General features: G+C 64.5%; 2 protein-coding genes across 2 annotated transcripts in view; both read right to left on the bottom strand.

The window, feature by feature from the left end:
* The window catches only part of PPP1R15B (protein phosphatase 1 regulatory subunit 15B), an 8,351-nt gene extending 5,620 nt beyond the window's left edge, over positions 1–2,731 (bottom strand). The window contains exons 1-2 of the mRNA XM_068159418.1: positions 2,708–2,731; positions 100–2,118 (exon numbers count right to left, since the gene is read on the bottom strand). Coding sequence (XP_068015519.1) covers positions 100–2,118; positions 2,708–2,731 — 2,043 coding nt within the window. The remainder of the gene's footprint in view (positions 1–99; positions 2,119–2,707) is intronic.
* On the bottom strand, positions 2,698–24,804 carry PIK3C2B (phosphatidylinositol-4-phosphate 3-kinase catalytic subunit type 2 beta). Its single transcript, XM_068159699.1, is given in 35 exon segments — positions 2,698–3,705; positions 4,664–4,792; positions 4,877–4,983; positions 5,068–5,149; positions 5,317–5,434; positions 5,508–5,632; positions 5,747–5,948; positions 6,072–6,181; positions 6,281–6,437; positions 7,166–7,335; positions 7,432–7,568; positions 8,295–8,424; positions 8,549–8,641; positions 8,731–8,838; positions 9,729–9,909; positions 9,993–10,087; positions 10,245–10,338; positions 10,543–10,731; positions 11,542–11,627; positions 11,629–11,685; positions 11,772–11,883; positions 12,053–12,144; positions 12,146–12,221; positions 13,046–13,168; positions 14,589–14,784; positions 15,138–15,171; positions 15,876–16,022; positions 16,900–16,963; positions 17,039–17,118; positions 17,232–17,343; positions 21,331–21,451; positions 21,593–21,747; positions 21,890–21,990; positions 24,457–24,549; positions 24,551–24,804. Coding segments are annotated over 35 exon segments (4,284 nt in total). The 5' UTR covers positions 24,770–24,804; the 3' UTR covers positions 2,698–3,516.

The raw sequence follows: 24,804 nt of genomic DNA, 5'->3' as shown, positions 1-24,804 counted from the left end.
GTTGTTGCTGTGCTGTTTCCTTTAGCTCACCCTGGTTGTTATGGTTTCCTTCAGCTCACCGCCCCCCAAACCTCCCAAGCCCAGCAGCCCATCCCTTACCTTTTTCCTCTTGGTGCTGGCAGCTCTCTCCCCAGAGCGGAGGCCAGGCTGGGGCAGGTCGGGGAGCCCCGAGCTGTGCCTCTCCAGCTGGAGCCGGCAGACAGCCAAGTGGCCGCGCTCAGGGGTGCCCAAACTCGGCCTCTCTGCTCCCTTCCCTTTCTTCTCTGCCGTCTGAAAGGCTGCCTTGAAGTTGAAAGGGTTGTAAGGGTCATCCGAGGCACAGAACGAGTTCCAAAGTTTCAAGCTTTCTGCCTCATCCACACTGCTGCAGTCCCACTCCTCCTCCTCCTCCTCCGAGCCAGACTGACAGGAGCCTGAGGACTCCTCTACCCAGGAAGAATCTTCCTCCTCCTCCTCCTCTTCTCCTACGTCCGACAGATCCTTCCCCGGGTCGCTGGGTGATGTCTGGATGGTGGCTGTGAAGTTCTGAGGGTTGTAGGGGTCCAGGCTGTAGAAGGAGTTCCAGAGGTGAAGCCTCTCCCCGTCCTGGCTACCTGCCTCCGAGTCGGAGGGCAGCCCTTCGCTGTCGAAGCCATCATCATCCTCCTCATCATCCTCCTCCTCCTCGTCCCAATCTCGCTCCTCGTCGGCGCTCTCCTCCTCCCCACTGGAGGCTCCCCCCATGATGTAGTCTATCAGCTTGTTGGCGCAGGCAGGTCTGGCTGAGGCCCGGAGGCTTTGCTCTGTTTCGGAGTCCTCCTCCTCCTCCTGGGTGAAGGCTTCCCCCTGCAGCGCTCCCTGCTCGGCCGAGCTGCTCCGCGTCGCCTGCTGCCCCCGCAGGGCACCGCCCCCAGCCTCCCCCCCGGGCTCCTGCGGCGCCTTCCCCGGGCCGGCCTCGCAGCGCTGCTGCTGCTGCTGCTCTGCGCGCCCCGCTCCCTCCCCCCGGCGAACGCCCTCGCGGTGCTGCTGCTCCTCCTCCAGGCTGTGGTAGCCGTGGTCGGGCTCCGGCACGGCCAGGCCGGCGCTCGCCCAGCGCCACTGCTGGAGGAAAGCCAAGCGCTTGCTGCGGAGAAACTCCACCTCCGGCAGGCCGCCCGGGCAGGGCTCGGCGGCGCCCGCGGCTCGCAGGGGCTGCGGCAGGTGGCTCTTGGCGCTGCGGGCGGCGGGGCGGCGCGGCGGGCTCAGCGGGCGGGCGGCCGGCGCGAGGGCGGGCGCGAGGCTGCTCGGCGGCGCGGGGACGGGCGCGAGGACGGGCACCAGGCTGCTCCGCGGCGCGGGGACGGGCGCGAGGATGGGCGCGAGGCTGCTCGGCGGCGCGGGGATGGGCGCGGGGATGGGCGCGAGGACGGGCACCAGGCTGCTCGGCGGCGCGGGGATGGGCGCGAGGCTGCTCCGCGGCGCGGGGATGGACACCAGGCTGCTCCTCCGCGGGGGCTCCTCCGGCCAGGGCGGCGTCTCCTCGGCCCAGCCCAGCGAGGCGGCAGAGTCGGAGAGCAGCAGCAGGGCCGGCGGGGCCGGGGCGGCCTTGGCGGGGCCGGCGGCCGGGCACAGGGCGCTGCTGAGCGCGGGGCCGGGCAGCAGCCGCTGCAGCAGGGCGGGCAGCGGCGAGAGCAGCTGCGACACCATCCGCAGCCACGAGAAGGGCGGGCTCGCCTGCGACGAGGCGCCGCCGGGGGCCGCCGCGCTGGGCCCGGCCAGCTTAGGCCAGGCGGCGGCGAAGCCCAGCCGGGCCCACCCCAAGCCGGGGCCGGCGCCGGCGCGTTCCCGGCCGCTCGGCTCCATGAGCGGCGGCGGCGGTGGCGGCGGGCAGAGCAGGCTCCTCAGCGTTCCCAGCGGTGCGGTCGGACCTGCGGAGCGGCGCTCCGTGGTGTGGTAGCGGGTCGGTGGGCGCGGCCGGCGGCGGACAGCTTCGTTCGGGCAATCGACTCCATCCTGCTGCGGGCGGCGGCACAAAATGGCGGCGCGGGGGCGAGCGCCCGGCTTCAACCCGTCCGCAGCCGGCGTCAGCCCCGGGGGGCGGGACTCACGCACTGCGCAGGCGTCTGCCCGCCCCTTTGACGCGATGGAGCGCTTCGGGCGCTCATTGGGCGGTTGTTATAACCTCGCCCTTAGGGGGCGGGCTACAGGGCGGAGGGCCTGCCCCTTCCCCTCGTGGGGATTGCATCAGCCAGGGGGCGGCCAGCGCCGCGCGGCAGCGCCCCCTGTGGCAGCGGCGGGGAGCGGCAGGGGCAGGCTGCGCCGCTATGAGGCGGGGCAGGGCGACCAAGGGCTGGCTGCGGCTGCTGCACCCGGCTGGTCATACCCCGCCCCCAGCTCGTGTTAACTTGCCCTTGGTGTTTCGTCAGTCCTGGAGGCAGCGGGGGGGCGGAGAGGACCCAAGGGATGGTGCCTGGGGAGTGAGGGAAGCACATCCCTGGGCCTCTGAGACCTTAGTCTCACGGGGTCTGCACTCTCACAGGGGCTGCAGTCGGCAGATGTGCAGGCAGAGAGTTGGGCAGGGGTGCAAGCTCAGGTGCAGGCGGACATGAAGTGCAAGCAAAGGCATAGGCACATGTGCAGGCTGAGGTGCAGGCAGGTGAATGGGCAGCTGTGCAGGCAGAGGCTCAGGTGCAGGCAGAGATGTGGGCAAGGTGCAGGCAGAGCCCAGGCTCCATCCCATGTGTTTCACCTCCTTTATTTCCACGCTCATCATCTTACGGGCCGGAGGGTCCCGACCGCAGGTGGGTGCTGGCTCCAGCAGCCCCGAGGGCCGGCGGGGCCGGGCTTGCTGCCCACCCCAGGCCTCCCCCTCCGGCTCCATACAATATTTTCAACTTTTAATATAAAGGTTAAGTTCATTATTCTCGATCCTGAGAAACATTTCGTCCGTTTACGGAGCTCTCGCTGTAAACAAAGCACCACAGGCACCAAGCCCGCAGCCCGGCGCGGGCGTCCCCGAGGCGGCAGACGAGGAGGTGATGTCCTGCAGGGCACTGGGGGGTGGGGGGGGGGTGAGAAGGGTGACCCCTGGCGGCCTCCTCCCCACGGCATCGAGGGGCTCGGCCACGCAGGACGGGCGCCGCGCACAGCCCTGCCGCCGCCACCGCTCTCCTTTGGGAGCGAATCCCCCGGCTCCGGGCGAGGCAGCTCCTGGCTGGAGGTGGCCCCGGTGGGGGGAAGCTCCGTGGGCACAGCACCCCCAGGGAAGCTCCACGGCGCCTGCCCTGCCCTCTCCTCTCCACCCCGCTGCCCGGCCACACGCTACTCGTCATTAAAAACCGTTAAAATACAGATATCCCAAAGGAAGGAAAAAATCAAACCCCCCCCGAAGCGCCCCGCGGTCCTCCCTGCCCCTCCCTCCCCACGTTGCTCCCTTGACACAAGGTAAACTTCGAAAAGAAGATGCCCGCAGCAGTGCCCGGTCCCTACGGGCACACCCCTGGGCAGGCAGAGCTGTGGCAGCAGTGCTGGGAGTCCCCAGCCTGGGGGGGTGAGACCTCAGAGGGTGCCGTGGCCGCGGGATCCCAGAGCAAACCAGCCCATCTTCTCCTGTGCCAGGTCGAGGTCCCGCAGGCGGATGCCAACCTCCCCCAGGAGGATGTTCTCCCAGAAGCCTTCCTCGCTCAGCACGCTCAGGCGCAGCTCCCGCTGCTGCAGGTCCCCCCTGGGGATCCCGTCGTAGACCAGCTGTGGGGCACAGCGGGGCAGACCCTCAGACACAGACCCCCCCAGCTGGCCCATCCCCATCTCCATTCCATTCCATTCCATTCCATTCCATTCCATTCCATTCCATTCCATTCCATTCCATCCCCATCCCTGTCCATATCCCATCCCTGTTTTCATCCTATCTCCACCCCATCGCATTCCAGTCCTTGTCCACATCCCATCCCTATCTCCATCTTCATCTCCATCCCCATCCCCATCTCCATCCCATCCCAGTCCTTGTCCACATCCCATCCCCCTCTCCATCTTCATCTCCATCCCCATCCCCATCCCAGTCCTTGTCCATATCCCATCCCCATCTCCATCTTCGTCTCCATCTCCATCCCCATCCCATCCCAGTCCTTGTCTACATCCCATCTCCATTCCCATCTTCATCTCCATCTCCATCCCCATCCCCATCCCATCCCAGTCCTTGTCCACATCCCATCCCCATCGCCATCTCCCTCCCCATCCCATCCCAGTCCTTGTCCACATCCCATCTCCATCCCCATCCCATCCCAGTCCTTGTCCACATCCCATCTCCATCCCCATCTCCATCCCCATCCCCATCCCATCCCAGTCCTTGTCCACATCCCATCTCCATCCCCATCTCCATCCCCATCCCCATCCCATCCCAGTCCTTGTCCACATCCCATCTCCATCCCCATCCCCATCCCATCCCAGTCCTTGTCCACATCCCATCCCCATCCCCATCCCATCCCAGTCCTTGTCCACATCCCATCTCCATCCCCATCTCCATCCCCATCCCCATCCCATCCCAGTCCTTGTCCACATCCCATCTCCATCCCCATCTCCATCCCCATCTCCATCTCCATCTCCATCCCCATCCCCATCCCCATCCCCATCCCCATCCCATCCCAGTCCTTGTCCACATCCCATCCCCATCCCCATCCCCACCCCCACCCCACCCCAGCCCTGGTACCATCTCATTGTAGGTAGGGTTGCAGGTTTTTCGAGCCACTTTGGTTTTCCTCTTGGTTGTCTTTTGGGGGTCGGGCAGCAGATAGGTCTTGACGTAGGGGTCAGGGTCGTTGCCATCCTGCAGCGGTGGCTGTGGGGGAAAGCGGGGTGCCCTCCATGAGCCTAGTGGCAGGGAGGACCCCAAGCCTGCTGCCCACAGCTGCTCTGCACCTACCAGCCCCCGGATGTGCATCACCATGATGAAGAGCTTGTTGTTCTTGTAGGAGATGGAGAGCTTCACCTCCCCACCGACCTTCCCGAGGGGCCGAGCCCAGGTGGCGTCTGGAGAGGAGCAGGGGAGGCACGTGGGTAGGACAGGAGCCCCCTCCCCACTGCCCTGCTGGCACTGCCACCAGCCTCCCTTACCTGCTGGCTTTGGGGTTGGGTTGGTGCCAGCTGCCTTCTCGTCCCGAGGCAGGGGGTGGAAGAAGGTATAGATGAGGTCACACTGCGGGGCGAGGAGGTGACGTTAGCGGTGGTGCTGGTCACCGTCCCCCACCAGGGCACGCGCTGAGACTTACATCCCACCTCACCAATGCCCCCTGGCACTATCCCCCCCCCCTTTTGGCAGCCCCCCCTCCACCTCTGTGGGACCCTCCCAGCCCATTTCCACACCTCTGCCACCTCGGGGGCAGCGTGGATGAGGTGCCAGATGTAGGCGTTCAGCTCCTCCTTGCGCCGCTCGGCCACCGCTTCGCCCCGCGACCGCCCGATGACGAACCTGCTGGGGAAGCTGTGGGGACAGAGCCGCTCAGCAGAGCCCGGGGAGGGGGCAGTGGGGAGCCCCAGGGGGCCTGCAGGGGTACCTGGGCAGCAGCGAGGAGGGGAAGAGGAGGCGCAGCTTGTTGTGCAGCTCCTGGAACTCCTCGAAGGTGCGCTGCACGAAGGTGACCTCAGCCGGGCTCTCCCGCTGCACCTTCACCACGTAGGTCTGCAAAGGGAGGGAGGGAGGGAGGGAGGGGGTGGTGACAGGGGATGGGCACCTTGAGCTGCTGGGGAGGAGCACAGGGGCAGCCAAGTTGCCCCTCCAGCCGTCCCCACTCACGTAGCCCTTGCTGGGGTTGAAGACCCTCTCGTGGCGGCAGAGGAAGACGTCGCGGATCCGGCCGCACGTCTTGATGGTGTGGGTGCGGGGGGCGAAGGAGAGGGTGGGGCGGGCATCTGAGCCTGTGAACTTCATCTGTGCCAGGTTGTGGATGAAGAAGTTGAGCTTGGTGGCCACGCTGCCCAGGCTGGACTCGATCAACCTGCAAGGAGGCCACCCCGGGCTCAGCGTGGAGCAGCACATCCGCGTGCCGAGCTGGAGCCGCTGCCTCCAGCCAAAGGCTGCCTCAGTCCTCTCCTGCCCTGCCACCCACTCCTGACCCTACCTGGTGAAGTAGGTGGTGGCATCAGCATCAGAGTCCTGTGGCCTCAGGGCATCATAGACGTACTTGAGGTCCTCCAGGTCAGACAGCTCGGGGATGCCACAGGACAGCATCTGGGAGGCGAGGCAGGAGGTGAGGGTGGGCAGGGGGGGCAGGAGGACCCTGGGGGATAGGGGCAGGTGGGGAGAGGTGTGGGGAGTGCCAGCGCTCACCAGCCCCAGCAGGTTGAGGAAGAGGTGGGTGTGCTTGCGGATCAGGTTGTAGGCCTGGCAGCAGAGGTCGACGAAGTCGTGGAAGCGGCTGGAGGGTTTGTCCCCCCCGTTGATGACGTAGGCCATGTCCGAGGTGAAGACGAAGGGAGCCCGGTCCCTGCACCGGGGCACAGAGAGTGAGCACAGCCCAGGGCTCACCCTCCAGAGGATGTGGCTCTGAGCACCAGAGGATGTGGCTCTGAGCACCAGAGGATGTGGCTCTGAGCACCAGAGGATGGGGTTCTGTGCACCAGAGGATGGGGCTCTGAACACCAGAGGATGTGGCTCTGAGCACCAGAGGATGGGGCTCTGAGCACCAGAGGATGTGGTTCTGAGCACCAGAGGATGGGGCTCTGAACACCAGAGGATGTGGTTCTGAGCCAGAGAGGATCACAGATCAGAGGATGTTAGGGGTTGGAAGGGACCTCTGGAGATCTTCAAGTCCAACCCCCCTGCCAGAGCAGGGTCATAGAATCTCTCACAGGCCACACAGGCAGAAGTTCTTCACTATGAGGGTGGTGGAACACTGGAACTGGTTGCCCAGGGAGGTGGCTGAGGTCCCTTCCCTCACTGAGGTAAGACTCAACGAGGCCCTGGGCAGCCTGATGTAGTTGGGGATGTCCCTGCTGACTGGGGGCAGCTCAGACTGCATGAGCTTTGGAGGTCCCTTCCAGCCTGGACCATTCTATGATCCCTGGAGGTTCCTTCCAACCCCTACCACCCTGTGAGCCTGCTTGTGACCAGCAGGACCACGGGCAGGGGCCATCACCCTGCCACATCCAGGTGAGCTCCAAAGGTGGAGGAGGCCAAGCAAGGGGGCAAGGGGATGCTGGAGGTGCTCTTCACCTCTTGATGTTGCCAAACATCTGTGCATGGCCCAGGAACCTGCCAAAGTCGATGTGGAACATGTGGCCAGTGGTCTTCAGCATGATGTTGTCGTTGTGCCGGTCGCAGATCCCCAGCACGTAGGTGGCCACGCAGCAGCCGGCGCAGGAGTAGATGAAGTTCTCCACGGCCTGGGAAGAGGGAGGGAAGGAGGCACCAGCTGTGCAGAGAGGTTGGACCTGCTGGGGGGAGATGAGGAGAGGAGACTTGGCCAGGCTCTTCCTCACCTTCTCGTACTCATCCTCCTCAGGGTTGTGCTTCTGCAGCCAGTCAGCCAGGGGCCGGTCCTTGAAGGACCCTGTCACGCCGTGCTCCACCTGGATCTTCCGCAGGGTCTCGGCGTTGGGGATCATCTCCACCATGCCTGGCAGGAGAAACAGCAAGGTGAGACCACCCGTGCCACCCATCCCACCCATCCCACCCGTGCCACCCATCCCACCCATGCCATCCATCCCACCCATCCCACCCATGCCATCCATCCCACCCGTGCCACCCATCCCACCCATGCCATCCATCCCACCCATCCCACCCACGCCATCCATCCCACCCGTGCCATCCATCCCACCCGTGCCATCCATCCCATCCATCCCACCCATCCCACCCATGCCATCCATCCCACCCGTGCCATCCATCCCATCCATCCCACCCATCCCACCCATGCCACCCATCCCACCCATGCCACCCATCCCACCCATCCCACCCATCCCACCCATGCCATCCATCCCACCCATCCCACCCATGCCACCCATCCCACCCGTGCCATCCATCCCACCCGTGCCACCCATCCCACCCATCCCACCCATGCCATCCATCCCACCCATCCCACCCATGCCATCCATCCCACCCATCCCACCCATGCCACCCATCCCACCCAGGGGGCACACTGAGCCCCCAGCCCCACCGCCCAGCGACATCCTGCAGAGCCACCTTCCTGCGGAGGGCTCGGTGGGACCAGACCCTCAGGTGGAATCTCAGCTACCCACAGCAGCTCCTCCCCTAGCAGAGCCCCCAGGACCTCCTGCGCTGTCCCCAGCCCAGGGCGAGGTGCCCTGGGGCGAGGCGCCCTGGGGCGCCCCCGGGGCCGGCTCACCTCGGCCGCGGCCAGTGGAGAAGCAGCGGAAGATGACCATGCGCATGTCCAGCCCCTCCTGCACCCAGATCTTGTTCATGATGCGAATCATCTGCAGGGTCAGCATGTCCTGACGCAGGTCATCGCCGCACTGCCGCCAGGGGAAGAGCCATCAGAGCCCAGGGCGAGCCCGGGGCTGAGCCGGCCCCGGGGGCAGCTGTGGCAGCCACGCTGCGGGGGGCTGGGCACGGCTGGGAGGCCGAGGCTGGGCTCACCTTGAAGATGACTCTGATGTTCTCACCCAGGGGGTCGACGTTCTGGAAGGAGAGCTTGAGGGGCACGGCGTTGGAGTTGAAATAGGAGCAGTCCTGCCACGGGGAGGAGAGGTGCAGCCTGGTCAGGGCCAGCTGGGTGCGGGCAGAGGGGCGTCCCCAACACCCCCGGCTCTGGCACTCACCCTGGGCACGATGCCCTTCACCAGCAGGCTGGGGCTGAGCGGCAGCCGGCAGGAGCCGTGGGCCTTGAAGAACTGCTTGACGTCCTCCAGCCCCTCACGGAGGATGCCCTGTGGGGTGGGCATGGGGTGGGGTGGGCAAGGGAGGGGGTGGGCATAGGACAAGGTGGGGATGGGATGGACAATAGGATGAGTTGGGCATGGGATAGGGTGGGCATGGGATGAGGTAGTATAGGACGGGGTGGGCATGGGATGGGGTGGGCATAGGATAAGGTGGGGATGGGATGGACAATAGGATGAGTTGGGCATGGGATGAGGTAGTATAGGAGGGGGTGGGCATGGGATGGTGTTGACATAGGGCAAGGTGTGGGTGGGATGGGATAGACATAGGATGAGGTGGGCATAGGATGGGGTGGGCATGGGGTGAGGTAGTATAGGAGGAGGTGGACATGGGGTGAGGTAGTATAGGAGGGGGTGGGCATGGGATGGGGTGGGCATGGCATAAGGTAGTATAGGAGGAGGTGGGCATGGGATGGAGTGGGCATGGGGTGAGGTAGTATAGGAGGAGGTGGGCATGGGATGGAGTGGGCATGGGGTGAGGTAGTATAGGAGGGGGTGGGCATGGGATGGGGTGGGCATGGGGTGAGGTAGTATAGGAGGAGGTGGGCATGGGATGGGGTGGGCATGGGGTGAGGTAGTATAGGAGGAGGTGGGCATGGGATGGAGTGGGCATGGGGTGAGGTAGTATAGGAGGGGGTGGGCATGGGATGGGGTGGGCATGGGGTGAGGTAGTATAGGAGGGGGTGGGCATGGGATGGGGTGGGCATGGGGTGAGGTAGTATAGGAGGAGGTGGGCATGGGATGGAGTGGGCATGGGGTGAGGTAGTATAGGCAGGGGTGGGCATGGGATAGGGAGGACATGGGACAGGGTTGGCATGAGGGGAGGGTCCGAGGCGCAGCCCAGCCCCTCCTGCTCCCCACCCCACCACCCTGGCACCCACCTGGCGCGCGGAGGGCGCAGCGTCCCGCACCTGCTGTGCCAGCCTGGCCAGGGTGCTGACCAGCAGGCACTGGCGGTCGAACTCCTCCCGCAGGCCCTTGCCGCAGCAGCAGAGCAGCGCCGCCAGCAGGTACTGGTAGCGGATGCTGAACTGGGAGTCCTTGAGGCCATCCTTCAGCAGCCTGCTCCGGGCAGGGGCACCAGGCAGGGTTAGGAGAGCTCTGGGCGACCCTCCCTCCCGCGCTGCTGACCCCCTTCAACCCACCAGAAGAAGTAGTGAGTGACCTTCAGGTCACAGATGGCTCTCTTCATCAGGAAGCGCACCAGAGGGCTGTCCAGGTAGCACTCATACTTCAGGGCCTGCAGGGGGGGCATTTAGGGGTAGAGCAGGACTGGCATGAGCCCCATGTCACATCTCAGCCCTGGCATGCACCCCAGTCAAGTCCTGGCATGCACCCCGCAGCCACACCTCAGCCTTGGCATGCACCCCATGCCACCTCCCAGTGCCACCACACACCTGCACCAGCTGGGGCAGGTAGTCCAGCAGCTCGGTGTCAGAGATGGAGTCAATCCACTGCACTGCTGTCCTCCTCACCTCCTGGTCTGGGAACCTGGGGACAGCACCAGCGTCATGGGGACAGCACCTTCAGCTTCCCCCAGTGCCAGAGCATGCCATCCCCATGGCACCTGCAGTGCCAGAGTGTCCAATCCCTCTCCTTGGCACCTGCAGTGCCAGAGCATGCCATCCCCATAACACCTGCAGTGCCAGAGCATGCCATCCCCACGGCACCCACAGCCCACCACTGAGAGCTTACGTGGCATGCAGGAGCCCCAGGGCATCTTGGTGGCTCATGTAGGTCCACTGGCTGAGCAGGGCATAGATGTCTGGCAGGCAGGCCCAGTCCCAGCTGGGGGCACTGGCCAGCAGCATGGGCAGGGCGCCGGGCGCCGCGTGGCAGTGGCATCGCTTCTCCCACAGCCGCCTGCGGTCAGCATCCGTCAGCCTGGGGGGGGGAGGGCACACGAGGGGCATGGCTCAGCGCTGGGGCAAGGGAGGGCATGGCCTGGATGGGATGAGGCTCACAGGTGCCACCTCTCTGCCCCCACCCTGTAGGGCACACTGATAAAGCCCCTCCGAGCCCTCCCTGCTGCCCCCCGTGGCATTGCCCTGGTGAAGAGGGAGCTGGTGGGGGGCAGGGTCCTGCCTGCCTGCCCCCAAGCCCAGCAGAAAGGTTTGTGTGGTGCTGCAGGACGCTGGGGGCTGCCCCCAGCCCCATCCCCTCCCTGCACCCCAACCCCGGGGCACAGCCAGCACCCAGGCTGCTGCAGGATGCTAGCAGCACTCTCCCCATCCCCACCCTGCACCCCAAGAGAGAGCCAGGACCCCAGCAACCTGAGCTGTCCCCTGGCTGTCCCCCTGCCCAGAGACCCCTCCCCTGGCCAGGCACTTCAGGCATGCTTGGGAGGAGAGGCAGCACCTCCTGCACAGCAGATCCTGGCACAGCTGCTGACACTTGAGCCTCCCATTTATAGCCAGCACCGGAGGGCTGCAGCCAGCTTGGCCGTGCCAGGCTGGACAGGGGGCTGGGCAGCTGACCCTGCTGGGGGCAGCAGGGCTGCAGAGACCCTCCACAGAGCAGGGCAGAGCGCAGGAGGGCAGCAAACAGGCAGCAGCTCTGCCAAACACCGGGCTCCAACCTCAGCAGCCAGGGGCAGGCTCAGGCCCTCAGATGCCTGCTGTGCATGCCAGGGCAGTGCTGGGGGTCTACCAGCAGGATGCCCCTGGCATGCCAGCCCCCAGCTGGGTCCCTTACCAGTAGAGTGACTTCTTCTGCATGGCCTCCCGCAGCCTGCTCTGATCCTCCTCCCCCAGGCTGCTGAAGTCGTACTTGGGGCTGAACTCGGCGGGGGGGGGGGCTGGTGAACTTCACCTCGAAGGCAGAGGTGGGGAAGTCGATCTGGGGCAGAGGCAGAGGGTGGGTGTGGGGCACAGCCGGGGCTGGGGGTGCCCCCCTCCGGAGCGCCCCCAGGCGGCGGGCCGTACCTGCAGGATGACGCTGTCGGGCTGGTTGAAGTTGGGGGCGCTGGACCTGGCTCTGGAGTTGTCCTGGGTCGCCGGCCACAAGCCCAGCAGCTTCCGCCCGCAGGTCAGGACCCTGCGGGAGCAGCAGGGCTGAGCGCCTGGCACCGGGCTCTGCTCTGCCAGGGCGGGAGGGTGGCACCGCCGCAGCGGGGCCGGGCACCCCCCCCACCGCCACCGCCCTCCCGTCCCACCCCAGGGATGCCAGCGCGGGCCCTGGCCCGGCCCGTGGGGGTGGCACCTACTGCCTGAAGTTGAAGAGGGGAGTGGTGACCCAGCCCAGGGCCTCGGGCACCCTCCGCTGCTTGTTGGCGTCGGAGGAGCTGCCCGGGGGGGGGCACGGGCACGGCCAGGAGGGTGACGCTGAGCAGGGTCTCCCGGGGCAGTCGGTTCACCTGCACAGGGAAGCAGATCCTGCAAGAGAGCAGCCAGGGCTCAGCTGTGCCAGGCGTGGGCACTGCCAGCGCCCCGTGGCACCGGCCAGCCCCTCGCCTGGGGGTGCTGGGAGAGCCCAGCCCAGCAGTCGCCCTTGCTGCTGGCACTGGGGGTGCCAGGTGCCCCCCCAGCGTGGCACAGAGGTCCCACATCGTGGGGAGCCGCCCTGTGAGGGGTGGGCAGGTCTGGGGGCAGCCAGCTGCTCCTGTGCCCTGCTTCTCTCCTGGCACCGGGGAGCCCAGGCAGGGGACACCCACCCCCCCGCCCCCCACCCCCACCACACACTGACCTGGGAGGGGCTGCGTGGGACCCCGGGGCTGAGGCTCCTCTCCTGTGCTCCCGGGGAGCCCAGGCTGGCAGCTACATCCCTGCCGTGGGTGGGCAGGGCAAGGGGGTTGCCCCCACACCTCTGGTGCCCGCTTCCCTCTGCTGCCCGGTGCCTGTCCTTGGGGGGCACCGGCGCCCTCTAAAATTATCCTGTGCCTGAAACTCTGCCCCCCCCCCGCTCCCCTGGCAGTGCCAGGCGTGGCCAGGGCTGGGCACAGCCTCCCTGCCTGCTCCCAGGGCTATTTTTGGAGCAGTTCCCCTGCCCTGGGTGCAAGAGACGCAGGTCCTGGGCGGGCAGGGCTGGCACCGGCGCCAGTGCTATTCCCGGGGGGGTGAGGCAAGAGCTTCCAACACCCCAAACCCAGGGAGAGGCCTGGAGAGGAGCTGCTGCAGCAGGGGAGGAGGAGGAGGAGGAGGAAGGCTGAGTGTGGCACCAGGACCCCCCTGCCCCCCCTCCAGCCAGGGCACTGCCTTACTGCTGGTCCCAGATGATGAGGTGGAAGAGGTATTTGTAGACGTTGGCCTTCCTGGTGAGGAGGGGGCTGCACAGCTCCTTCCCACCGTGGCTGAGGGAGCAGGAGAGGTAGAAGTCTTCATAGCTGCAAGGGGGACAAAGGGAGCCGTGGGCTGTGGGGGGGGGGGGGGATGGCTTTGCCTGGCACCCAGCTGGGGGTTTCACCCTGAGGAGGGTGAAGGTTCTGCTCCTCCACCGTGAGGCTCCTGCCTCCGATCCAAGCCTGCAGGCTGAGCTTGGGAAAGGAGCTGCTGCCGGGAGGGGGTGCGGGGGACAAGGGACAGGGAGGGAGCCGGGAGCCCCCATCACCATATGGCACCGTGCATACCGTCACACGGGGGGCTGGGGGGGCCCTGCCATGTGGCAGGTGCCGAGCGACAATCCGGGGAGGGCTGGGGGGCGCCGGAGGTCAGGGGATGCTGGCATTTCCCAGGCTACCCCCTTTGTTCCCAGCCAGTCACCAGGGGGAATACATTAAGGACAGGACAAAGGCGAGGGGTCCCCGGCGGGGCGGCTGCTGCCGGCGCCGCTGCCTCCTACACCCTCCCCGCGGTGGGCTCCCACCGCCCGCCCGGACCCCCCCCGCGGCGCCGAACGCGGTACGGGCACCGCGGCGTGGAACAAAGGAGAGCAAGGCTGCGGCTGTGGGGTGAGGGCAGCCCGGCCCTGCCGCACCGGGGCCATCTGTCACATCCCTGGGGCTGTGCAGAGCTCAGCAGCCAGGCTGCAGCCCCCAGGGATTCCCGGGGATGGGATGGGAGAGCTGGGCAAGAGTCTGTCCCAGCCCCATCCAGCATCAGCTGGCTGCAAGCAGCCCTCATGGCCTGTGAGGGCCAGCACCCCCCAGGCAGGGGATCACAGGATCTCAGGATCTCAGGATCAGAGGCTGCTGTGGGTGGGGAGGGACCTGCACAGTTCATCCAGAGCAGGGCTGCAGTCAGCAGGGACAGCTGCACCTAGGGCAGGATGCTCACAGCCCCAACCAACCTGACCTGCAGTGGTGCCCTACAGGAGGCTGGGGGTGGCTCAGCTCTTGTGATCTCCACATCTGCTGAATGGTTTAGGTTGGAAGGGACCTTGGAGATCATCTACTCCAACCCCCCTGCCATGGGCAGGGACACCTTCCACTAACCCAGGTTGCTCCAAGCCTCATCCAACCTGGACTTGAACACCCCCAGGAAGGAGGCAGCCACAGCCTCCCTGGGCAGCCTGTGCCAGAGACTCTTCAGTCTCTTCTTCCTCAGCTCCACTCTCACCCTGCTCTGCCTCAGCTTCAAACCATTCCCCCTTGGCCTGGCTCCAGCCACCCTCTGCAGCCTTCCTGCAGGATCCCTTCAGGTCCTGGCAGGCAGCTCTGAGGTCCCCCTGGAGCAGGACAGGGATGCACTGCTCAGCCACTCAGGCTGGGGACAGCCTTGCTCTGGTGCTGTGAGGTGCAGGATGGGCAGGCAGAGGCTGGGCAGGGGGCAGGCAGAGGCTGGGCAGGGGCAGGCAGCTGCCCTTACCTGGCAGCCCAGGTGATGGGGATGCGGTGGGTGGCATAGACGGTGAAGGAGAGGGGGCAGGGCAGCAGCCGAGCCTCCTGCACCGCCCCCTGCTCCCGGCTGCCCGGCACCGCCGGCTGGAAGTCCGCGTTGAAGGTGCTGCAGTAGAGCTCCACCAGGTTGAGGATGGCAGCTGTCAGGCTCTCCACGATCCTCTCTGAAGGGGCAAAGGGGACAGGGAGGAGCTGGGGGGGCTGCTGCCCTCCACTGCCCCCCACCAAGGTCGCTCTGGGCTGGGCGCGGGACGCAGGAGGGACCCCCCCCCGGGGCTGGGTTGTGGCTGTGCCCTGGGGCACTGTGGGTGAGAGGGAGAGTCTCAGCTTCTGGCTTAGGCTGAGTTCAAGAGGAGAAACGAGAGCCTCCCTGCAGACAACCTCTGCTCTGAACCAGAAGGGTTTCAAACTCTTTTGTTTTTGGCCTTCAGGATCGAGAGGGGAGGGACCTGAGGATGAAAAGCACCCAGAACTTGAGCCCAGAAGGGGAGGAGGAGGAGGAGGAGAACAGCAATACCTCGATTTTCCCTCTTGGCCAGAACATTTGGATCCTGTTGAGGGGAAAAACAAAAAACCAACGAAAGAAAAAACCTCAACCACAAACCAACAAAACCTCAAAACCCAGAAGGAGGCACAAAAGCAACACCAGGGCCAGCCCCACGCTGCTGGCAGCCAGGCCAAGGCTGCTTTACATAAGCAGCCTGGGTCCCTCAGCTGCTGGAGCTGCTGCCTGCTCCCAGCTCTTGAGGAATTTTCCACGTGGTTCAACGGCAGCAAGGAGGGAAGGAAGTCCAATGTGGAACTGTGCTTCCCCTCTGCACCTCCTGGCCAAGCTCCCCCTGCCCCAGCCCTGCAGCCTGCAGCCTCCTCCACATCCCCATCCCCAACCTCATCCCCATCCCCATCCCTATCCCCATCCCCATCCCATGCCCATCCCCATCCCCATCCTCATCCCCATCCCCTCCTCATCCCCATCCCCATCCCATCCCCATCCCATCCCCATCCCCATCCCCATCCCATCCCCATCCCCATCCCCATCCCCATCCCCATCCCATGCCCATCCCCATCGCCATCTTCATCCTCATCCCATCCCCATCCCATCCCCATCCCCATCCCATCCTATCCTCATCCCCATCCTCATCCCATCCCCATCCCATCCCCATCCCCATCCCATCCTATCCTCATCCCCATCCCCATCCCATCCCCATCCTCATCCCCATCCCATCCCCATCCCCATCCCCATCCCATCCCCAACCTTCTGGATCTTGGGCTGCATGCGGGAGGGGCAGGGAGGCATCTGGTTGAGGGCTGCTGTGATCTCCTGGGACTCCACAGCAGCCAGGGCGTTGCAGATGGCCATGACCGACTGGATCACCCTTTCTGCCTTCAGGGGGAAGTCTCCCTGCAGGGCAGAGCAAGGAGGCTGACACAAAAGGCTGTCCTGGGCAGCCAAAGGGGGCAGAGGCTGCTCCCCACAGGCCACACAACATGCACAGTGCCTCTGCTGCCATGGCCCTGCCCCTTCTCTGGTGCCCCAGGGCAAGAAATCTTAGAGTCAATGCTCAGCAAGAGCCTGGTGAGGAGCAGCCCCAGAGAGGATCTGAGCAATGCTCAGCAAGAGCCTGGTGAGGAGCAGCCCCAGAGAGGATCTGAGCAATGCTCAGCAAGAGCCTGGTGAGGAGCAGCCCCAGAGAGGATCTGAGCAATGCTCAGCAAGAGCCTGGTGAGGAGCAGCCCCAGAGAGGATCTGAGCAATGCTCAGCAAGAGCCTGGTGAGGAGCAGCCCCAGAGAGGATCTGAGCAATGCTCAGCAAGGGCCTGGTGAGGAGCAGCCCCAGAGAGGATCTGAGCAATGCTCAGCAAGAGCCTGGTGAGGGATTCTGTCACCATAGAATGCACCAACCCCAGCCCTTAGCAGCAGCTGCCTTGAGATGGCCAAGGAGCATCTGCAGGCCCTGGGCTGCCTGCTGCTGGGGCATGCACCAGAGCAAGGGTCCCAGCTGGAGCTGTCACCCGTGGGTGAGAGGAGGAATGAGGACCTTCTCTTGCTGGGGGTGGCCATGAGTTGCTGGTAAGGAGCCTCAGATGAGCAACAGCTTCATCAAATCCCAGACTGGTTTGGTTTTGAAGGGACCTTTCAAGGTGATCAAATCCCTTGCAGGGAGCAGGGACACCTTCAGCTGGGGCAGCTTGCTCAGGGCCCCATCCACAGGAGAAAGAGTCAGCAGCACAGGAGGCAAGGTGACCCCAAACCCACAGCCTGCAGCCCTGCTGCTCACCTCAGCTGCCAGGAAAGCATCCACCTCGTTGTGGAAGGTGTCAAAGAGGAGACTCAGGGCCTGCCTGGGGGACAGAGAGGCAGAGCTCAGCCCTGGCCAGGTGGGCACCGGGGGCCAAGCCCTGCTGTGCCCTCTCTACCTGCTGATGGTTTGCTTGATTGGTCTCTCCTGCAGGTGGATGTAGTGGTTGAGGGTCGAAGGGCTCTGGTCATCATTTGCCTGCAGATGGGAGAGATGCTGTGCCTCAGCTCAGCCACACAGGGGTGCTCCTGCCGCAGGGGGATGATGTGGGCACCCCCCCTGTGCTGCCCACCCCCGAGCTGGGCACCCACCGTGCGGGCCAGGTCGCTGCGCACCACCTTCCTCTTCATCAGCTGCAGCCGGATGTCGATGTCGAACTTCCTGCAGTGCTGGATGTACTCATGGCTGCCCAGGGCGTGCTTGCTGCAGGGACACAGACCCAGAGCTGAGCCCACAGCCCTGCCCCAGCCCATCAGGTGCCCCAAAACTCAGCCCGGGGTGCCCCAGCCCAACACCCTGCGGCCGAGCCCCGAGCGCCTCGCCCGCCAGGGGACGCCTGGGGCTCCAGGTCAGGTGTGCAAGGAAGCCCAAGGAATGGTGCAAGGAAGCCCAAGGAATGGTGCAAGGGAAGCCAAGGAATGGTGCAAGGAAACCCCAAAGAATGGTGCAAGGAAACCCCAAAGAATAAACCATTGTTGTCCCTCCTTCCCCTGCATCCTCCAGCGGAGCTGTGCCCAGCCCAAGCGGCGCGACGGAGCCAGGGGTGGCTGTGCAGCACTCAAGCCTGCCAGGACCTGCCCAGCACAGCAGGGACCTGAGGGTGCTCCAGGTCACAGCCAGAGCAGTGAGCCCTGGAGCAGGGGGTGGCAGCCTGGTCTCACCATGCCCACCAGCATGGGAAGCCCCCTCAGGGTGGGACCTGCAGCACTCATCCTCCAGAGCCACTTTCTTTGCCAGCTGCGGGGCAGAATGAGCCAACTCAGCCTGGCAGAGCCGTGGGCACCGTGCCCTGGGGGAGCAGGAGGCTCTGGGCAGGACGTGGCAGCAGGATGGGGGTGGGGAAGGCACCCCCAGGAGGCTGCAGGGGATGGGGACACAGTGCCCAGTTGGTGTGGGGTCAGCAGTGACTCGTCCTGCCCCATGGCCAGGATGGGGAGGAGGCAGTGGGGACCCATCCTGCACACCCTGCCTGGTCCTGCCCCTCCAAAGCAAGCAGGCAGCCAGAGGCAGCAGCTGAGGCTGGCTTGCAGAGCTCAAGGGCTTGGCCTGCTCCACAGGGAGGGGTTTGGCACTTCCAGCACCTCCTCAGCCACGGGAAGCAGCAGAGAGAAAAGGGGGTGACAAAAGGGCTTTATGTCCCAGGGCTCTCCCACAGGTCCTCTGAGGGCCCTGGGAGATGCAGCTCCTGGGAAAGCACTTTGCTGGGGACCATCCTGCTCCATTCCCAGGGTGCTGTTCCCAGCCAAGGGATGAGGAGGTTCACCCCCTGGGAGCTGCTCTCTCAGCTGCACTGAGCCAGCCAGGGGCTCGCTGGCAGCCCAAAGCCACCAGCAGGAGAGGTTTGCTGGGAGGGGACACTGCTGGCCCCAGGGGGCTGGCTGTGAGCAGGCACACGTGTGCACACACATGCAGGCATGGGCACAGACATGAGCACACACTGTACATGCATGACCACACAGGGATGTGCAGGCACACACATGTGCAGGCATGGCCACAGAGACTTCCATGCACATGCATGAGCACCCACATGCATGCACACCCATGCATATGAATGCACACACATGTGCACACATGCACACAGAGACTTCCATGCACATGCATGAGCACCCACATGCATGCACACCCATGCATATGAATGCACACACATGCACACAGCATGCACACAGAGACTTCCATGCACATGCATGAGCACCCACATGCATGCACACCCATGCATATGAATGCACACACATGGTGCATGCATGCACACAGAGACTTCCATGCACATGCATGAACACCCACATGCATGCACACCCATGCACATGAATGCACACACATGCACACAGCATGCACACAGAGACTTCCATGCACATACATGAGCACCCACATGCATGCACACCCATGCATATGAGTGCACACACATGCACACACATGCCCTGGGCACCTGGCAGCTCTGCCCCACTGGCACCAACCCCTTGCCAGGCAGCCAGCAGCAGGGCCTGAGCTCTGCCTGGGAGCTGGGCTGGCTCTGCCAGGCTGAGCAGTTCCCAGCTGCCCCTTTAGAGCCCAAGCTGGCAGCTCCTGGAGGCTGTGGCAAAGCTCCTGGAGGCTGTGGCAAAGCTCCTGGAGGCTGTGGCAAAGCTCCTGCAGCTTCTCCTTGGCAGGGCCAGCCCAGGGCAGGGCTCCAGCAGCAGGAGCTGGAGCTGGCTGCTCCGAGCTGCCAGGAAGGACAGCCTCTGCCTGCCCATGCATGGCTGCTGCATCTCTCCCTGCCTGCAGCTCTCCCGAGCTGGCAGACCCCAAAAGCCCAATGGGAGCCTCCAGGAAAGGTGGGAAGGGCTCTGAGCAGGACTCTGCTGCCATCAGGCATCCCTGGCTCTGCAGCCAGAGGAGCTCACCACAGCCCTGATGCTCCTGTGGCCTCCACACCTGCTCCCCCTCAACACTTGGAATCAGAATCATCTGGGTTGGAAGAGACCTCCAGGGTCAGAGTCCAGCCAGTGATGCACAGAAGCTGCAGGGCAGGAGGGGTCAGGGCTGGGCTTCTGGAGGTGGCTGGGGAGAGGAGCAGGGTTGGAAGAGACCTTTGAGACCATCCAGTCTGACCCCAACCCAGCACTGCCAGGGCACCTCTGAACCATGGCCCCCAGCACCACATCTCCACAGCTTGGAAACCCCTCCAGGGGTGGGGACTCCACCACTGCCCTGGGCAGCCTGGGCCAGGCCTTGACAGCACTTCTGGGGCAGAAATTGTTCCTCATGTCCAACCTGGACCTCTCCTGGTGCAACCTGAGGCCATTCCTTACCCTAGCTCTAGCCAATCCCTATCCCACCCTCTCCTGCAATTCCCCAGGAGGCTGGGAGCAGCTGGGCTCTGGCTCTGCTCTCAGGGACACGACTGTTACTGTTCACACTCCTCCAAAGAGCTTTTTTGGCAGCCCCCTGGCCTTCAGGCTCTCCTCCAGGCACATGGGGCTGAGCAGGAGGATCACTCTGCTGCCAGGAAAGAAGCTCCCAACATGGTGCTTCTGGCCAGAGCCTGGCTGTGGCTCAGGGGGCAGGAAATGGAGTGGAGAAGCTCCTGCTGTGCACACTGGGATCAGTCCCAACAGTCCATCATGCCAGGATCATACAATCCCAGCTCGGTGTGGGCTGGAAGGGAGCTCTGGAGAGCATCCAGTCCAACCCCCACAGCAGCACCCACAGCAGCTTGCCCAGGAGCACCATGGCCAGGGGGGGTTGCAAGCTCTCCAGAGGAGACTCCACAACCTCCCTGGGCAGCCTGCTCCAGGCCTCCAGCAGCCTCACACCAGAGAAGTTTCTCTTTAAGTCCAAGTGAAACCTCCTGGGTTCCAGTCTACAAACTGCTGCCCCTTGTCCTGGCCCTGGGCACCACTGACAAGAGCCCAGCCCCAGCCTCTTGCCCTCCACCCTTTAGCTTCTTCTGAGCATTGCTCAGCTCCCCTCTGGGGCTGCTCTTCTCCAGGCTCAACACCCCCAGGGCTCTCAGCCTCTGCTCCTCATGGAGCTGCTCCAGTCCCAGCCATCCACCACAGCCAGCTGGAGCCATGCATGGGCTGAGCACTGCTGAGCAGATGAGCCCTGGGGGGAGCTGAGTTGTGTGTCACAGAATCACAGAATCAGTCAGGGTTGGAAGGGACCACAGGGATCATCCAGCTCCAACCCCCCTGCCATGGGCAGGGACACCCCACACTAGATCAGCCTGGCCACAGCCTCAGCCAGCCTGGTCCAGGGCCTCAACCACCTCCCTGGACAACCCATCCCAGGGCTTCACCACTCTCATGGGGAAGAACTTCCTCCTCACCTCCAGCCTCAATCTCCCCACCCTCAGCTTCATTCCATTCCCCCTAGTCCTACCACTCCCTGAGATCCTGAGCAGTCCCTCCACAGCCTTCCTGGAGCCCCCTGCAGATCCTGGAAGGCCACAATGAGGTCACCTCAGAGCCTTCTCCTCTCCAGACTACACAGCCCCAACTCCTTCAGTCTGTCCTCACAGCAGAGCAGCTCCAGCCCTCTGCTCATCCTCCTGGCCCTGCTCTGGACACCTTCCAGCACCTCCAGATCCCTCTTGCCATAGGGGCTGCAGTACAGCAGGTGGGGTCTCCCCAGAGCTGAGCAGAGGGGGAGAATCCCCTCCCTTGCCCTGCTGGTGTGTCCCCCCCCTGCCCCAGCCCCAGCCCCAGCGCTCACCTCTGCAGGAACTCCTCCAAACCACAGATCTTGAGCACGAAGTCCTCCAGGTCGACGGCGTGCAGCTCGTCGTGGGTGTAGCACAGCGCCTGGTAGATGAGCAGGTCCACAGTGGAGGAGCCTGCAGGGGGGAGAAGCAGCACTGTGGCCTCCAGGGGGGGTGGGCTCCACGCTGAGGCTTCACCCAGGGCTTGCTGGAGCCTGGCACCCCCCCCCCCCCCACACCCCCTGCCAGCGGGAGAGGGCTGCGCAGGGCACTCACAGTCGCAGGTGAAGGTGAGAGGCTCCCGCAGGCTGTCACACACCACTGTCACCTTCAGGCTCACCCCATGGCCCAGCTGCTCCGGGCTGAGGTTGACAGAGCTCCACACCAAGCCAGTGAGGGAATAGTCCTTGGTGCTGTAGCCAGACCGCAGCCTGCAGACACAGGAGCGGCTCAGGGCTGCTGCCTTGCTTTGGGGTTCGTGCCACAGCCCCCTCCCCCCCCCCCCCCCCCCAACACCCCAGCGGGTTTGGGGCATTTTGTGGTGGGATGCTCCAGCCCTGGCCAGGTACTCACACATCCAGCATGTGGCAGAAGGCAGCCACCTCCTCGTCCCTCTCCTCCGAGACCTCGAAGAGCTCATAGCCGTTGGTGAAGGAATGCGGCCTGGGGGCAGCCTAGGGAGCAGAGCATCAGCACAACACCCAGCTCCAGGAGAGCACCCAGCACAGCACCCAGCTCAGCACCCAGCTCAGCACCCAGCTCAGCACCCAGCTGCAGCACAGCACCCAGCTCCAGGAGAGCATCCAGCACAGCACCCAGCACAGCACCCAGCACAGCACCCAGCTCCAGCACAGCACCCAGCACAGCACCCAGCACAGCACCCAGCTCCAGCACAGCACCCAGCACAGCACCCAGCTCCAGCACAGCACCCAGCACAGCACCCAGCACAGCACCCAGCTCCAGCACAGCACCCAGCTGCAGCACAGCACCCAGCTGCAGCACAGCACCCAGCACAGCACCCAGCACAGCACCCAGCTCCAGCACAGCACCCAGCACACCACCCAGCACAGCACCCAGCTCCAGCACACCACCCAGCACAGCACCCAGCTCCAGCACAGCACCCAGCACAGCACCCAGCTCCAGCACAGCACCCAGCTCCAGCACCCAGCACAACACCCAGCACAACACCCAGCTCCAGCACAGCACCCAGCACAGCACCCAGCACAGCACCCAGCGCCAGCACAGCACCCAGCACAGCACCCAGCACAGCACCCAGCTCCAGCACAGCACCCAGCTCCAGCACAGCACCCAGCACAGCACAGCACCCAGAACAGCACCCAGCACAGCACCCAGCACAGCACCCAGCACAGCACCCAGCTCCAGGACACCATCCAGCTCCAGCACATCACCCACCCCCAGCACACCATCCACCCAGCTCCAGCACAGCACCCAGCTCCAGGACACCACCCAGCTCCAGCACACCACCCACCCCCAGCACACCACCCACCCAGCAGGGTCTTTGTCAGCCTCTGGACATCAACCTCTCATTAAGGTTGGAAAAGCCCTCTGGGATCATCAGGTCCAACCATCAGCCCAGCACCACCACGGCCACCAAAGGCTGTCCCCAGGTGCCATGGCCACGAACCCCTGCAGGGATGGGGACTGCACCACCTCCCTGGGCAGCCTGTGCCAACACCTCACCACTCTCCTGACATCCAACCTAAACTCCCATCCTGACTTCTCCAGCCAGTCCCCCCCGGGTCAGAGCTTCACTCCCAGGGCAGGTTGCATCTCTGAGTGCATGGCAATGAAACCCAGCACGCAGAAATCACAACCAGGGAATGGGTTGGGCTGGGCTGGGTTGGGTTGGGTTGGGCTGGGCTGGGTTGGAAGAGATGTCCAAAGGTCAGCTAGTTCACTCCCTCTGCAGTCAGGAGGGACAGCCCTAGCCAGCTCAGGTTGCTCAGAGCTCCATCCAGCCTGAGCTTGAATGTCTCAAGGGATGAGACCTCCACCACCTTTAAGGCCCCTTCCAAGCCAAACCACTCCATGCTCCATCCATCCCAGCACCTTCCCCAGGGCTGCACGGGGAGCCAAGGTCTTGCTGGCCATTTCCAGCCTGCTTCCAACCCCTCCAGGGGGCAGACTCCCCAGGGAGGTGAGGGATGGGCAGGGATGGAAGTGAGGCCATTGCAGGAGGGGCAGGGACGGTCCCCACGCCCCCAGCAGCAGAGCCCTGCCCGGGCCCAGCCCCGCCGTGCCAGGCTCCCCCCAACACGTGGGGGTCCCCGGGGCCTCCCTGGCTCTTTGGCAGTGAACAATGGTCCCACTGTCAGAGCAATTAACCCAGCCAGCGGCTCCTGGGAGGCAGAGAAAGGCAGAGAGGCTAAAGACGATTTTCATGCCCCTTTACAACCCCTTCCTGGCACCGAGGAAGCCCAGAGCGGCTCCAGGCAGCCCCCACCGGGGCTCCCCAGGGAGGGGGCACCCCGCAGGGAAGGAGATTCCTCCCATTACTTATCCCATCCTCTTCGAAAGAGAATCATTTAGGGTGGAAAAGCCCTTTGGGGTCATCGAGTGCAGCCACTAACCCTCCTCTGCCAAGCCCACCGCTCAGCCCTGTCCCCAGGCACCACATGTGGTCATTTTTTCCCCCCCTCAGCACTGGGACTTGTTGCCTGGAGCATTTTAAAGAGACCACCCCTGGAGGTGTTTCAGAGCCAGGGAGCTGTGGTGCTGAGGGCCAAGGGTTAGCCCCAGCCTCGGTGGGGCGAGAGAATGCTTGGACAGGATGAGCCTAAGAGGCTTTGCCAACCGAAACAGCTCTGTGGCTTTGAAACCCCTCCGGGGGTGAGGACTCAGCCACCTCCCCGGGCAGCCTGCTCCAGCCTCTCGGAAGCCTTTCAGTGATGGAGCTGCTTCTGGTGTCCAACCTAACCTCCCCCTGCTGCAGCTTGAGAGCATTTCCTCCCCTCCTGTCGCTTGCTCCTTAGGGAGAAGAGGCCAACCCCCAGCTGCCTCCAGCCTCCTTCCAGCGCCAGAAGCTCTCCCCGCAGCCTCCTTCGCAGGCTGAACCCCCCCAGCTCCCTCAGCTGCTCCTCCCCAGCCCCCTGCCCGGCTTTGCTGCCCTCCCCTCTCACCGGGTCGACGGAGATCCTGCGGTTCTTGTTGGGGGTCTGGTTCTTCCGGCCGCCGAAGCGGGAGGCGTAGGTCCGGGGGGGCACCTGGGGGGGGCATGGTCTTGCTCCGCGCCACCGGCTTGCCGCTCGACTCCTTCTCAAAGATGCTCCTGCCCTCCTTCCAGCCCCGGGAGGCTTCCCGCAGCACCTGGGACTCGTAGGTGGACTTGAGGTTGAGGCAGGTGATGGCGTCGGCGATGCCGTAGGGATCCTCCTCGGAGATGCGGCGCCCGAGCAGCTTGCCCTGAGCCCGCTCCTGGGCTGCCGAGAACATGTTGATGTCCCTGGGCTGGGGTCCTTTGGAGGAGG

Source organism: Melanerpes formicivorus, unplaced genomic scaffold (genome assembly GCF_026170545.1).
Source record: "Melanerpes formicivorus ecotype bairdi unplaced genomic scaffold, bMelFor1.0.p_v2 SCAF_46, whole genome shotgun sequence".
Taxonomy (NCBI): Eukaryota; Metazoa; Chordata; class Aves; order Piciformes; family Picidae; genus Melanerpes; species Melanerpes formicivorus.
This window is presented reverse-complemented; position numbering and strand designations above follow the sequence as displayed.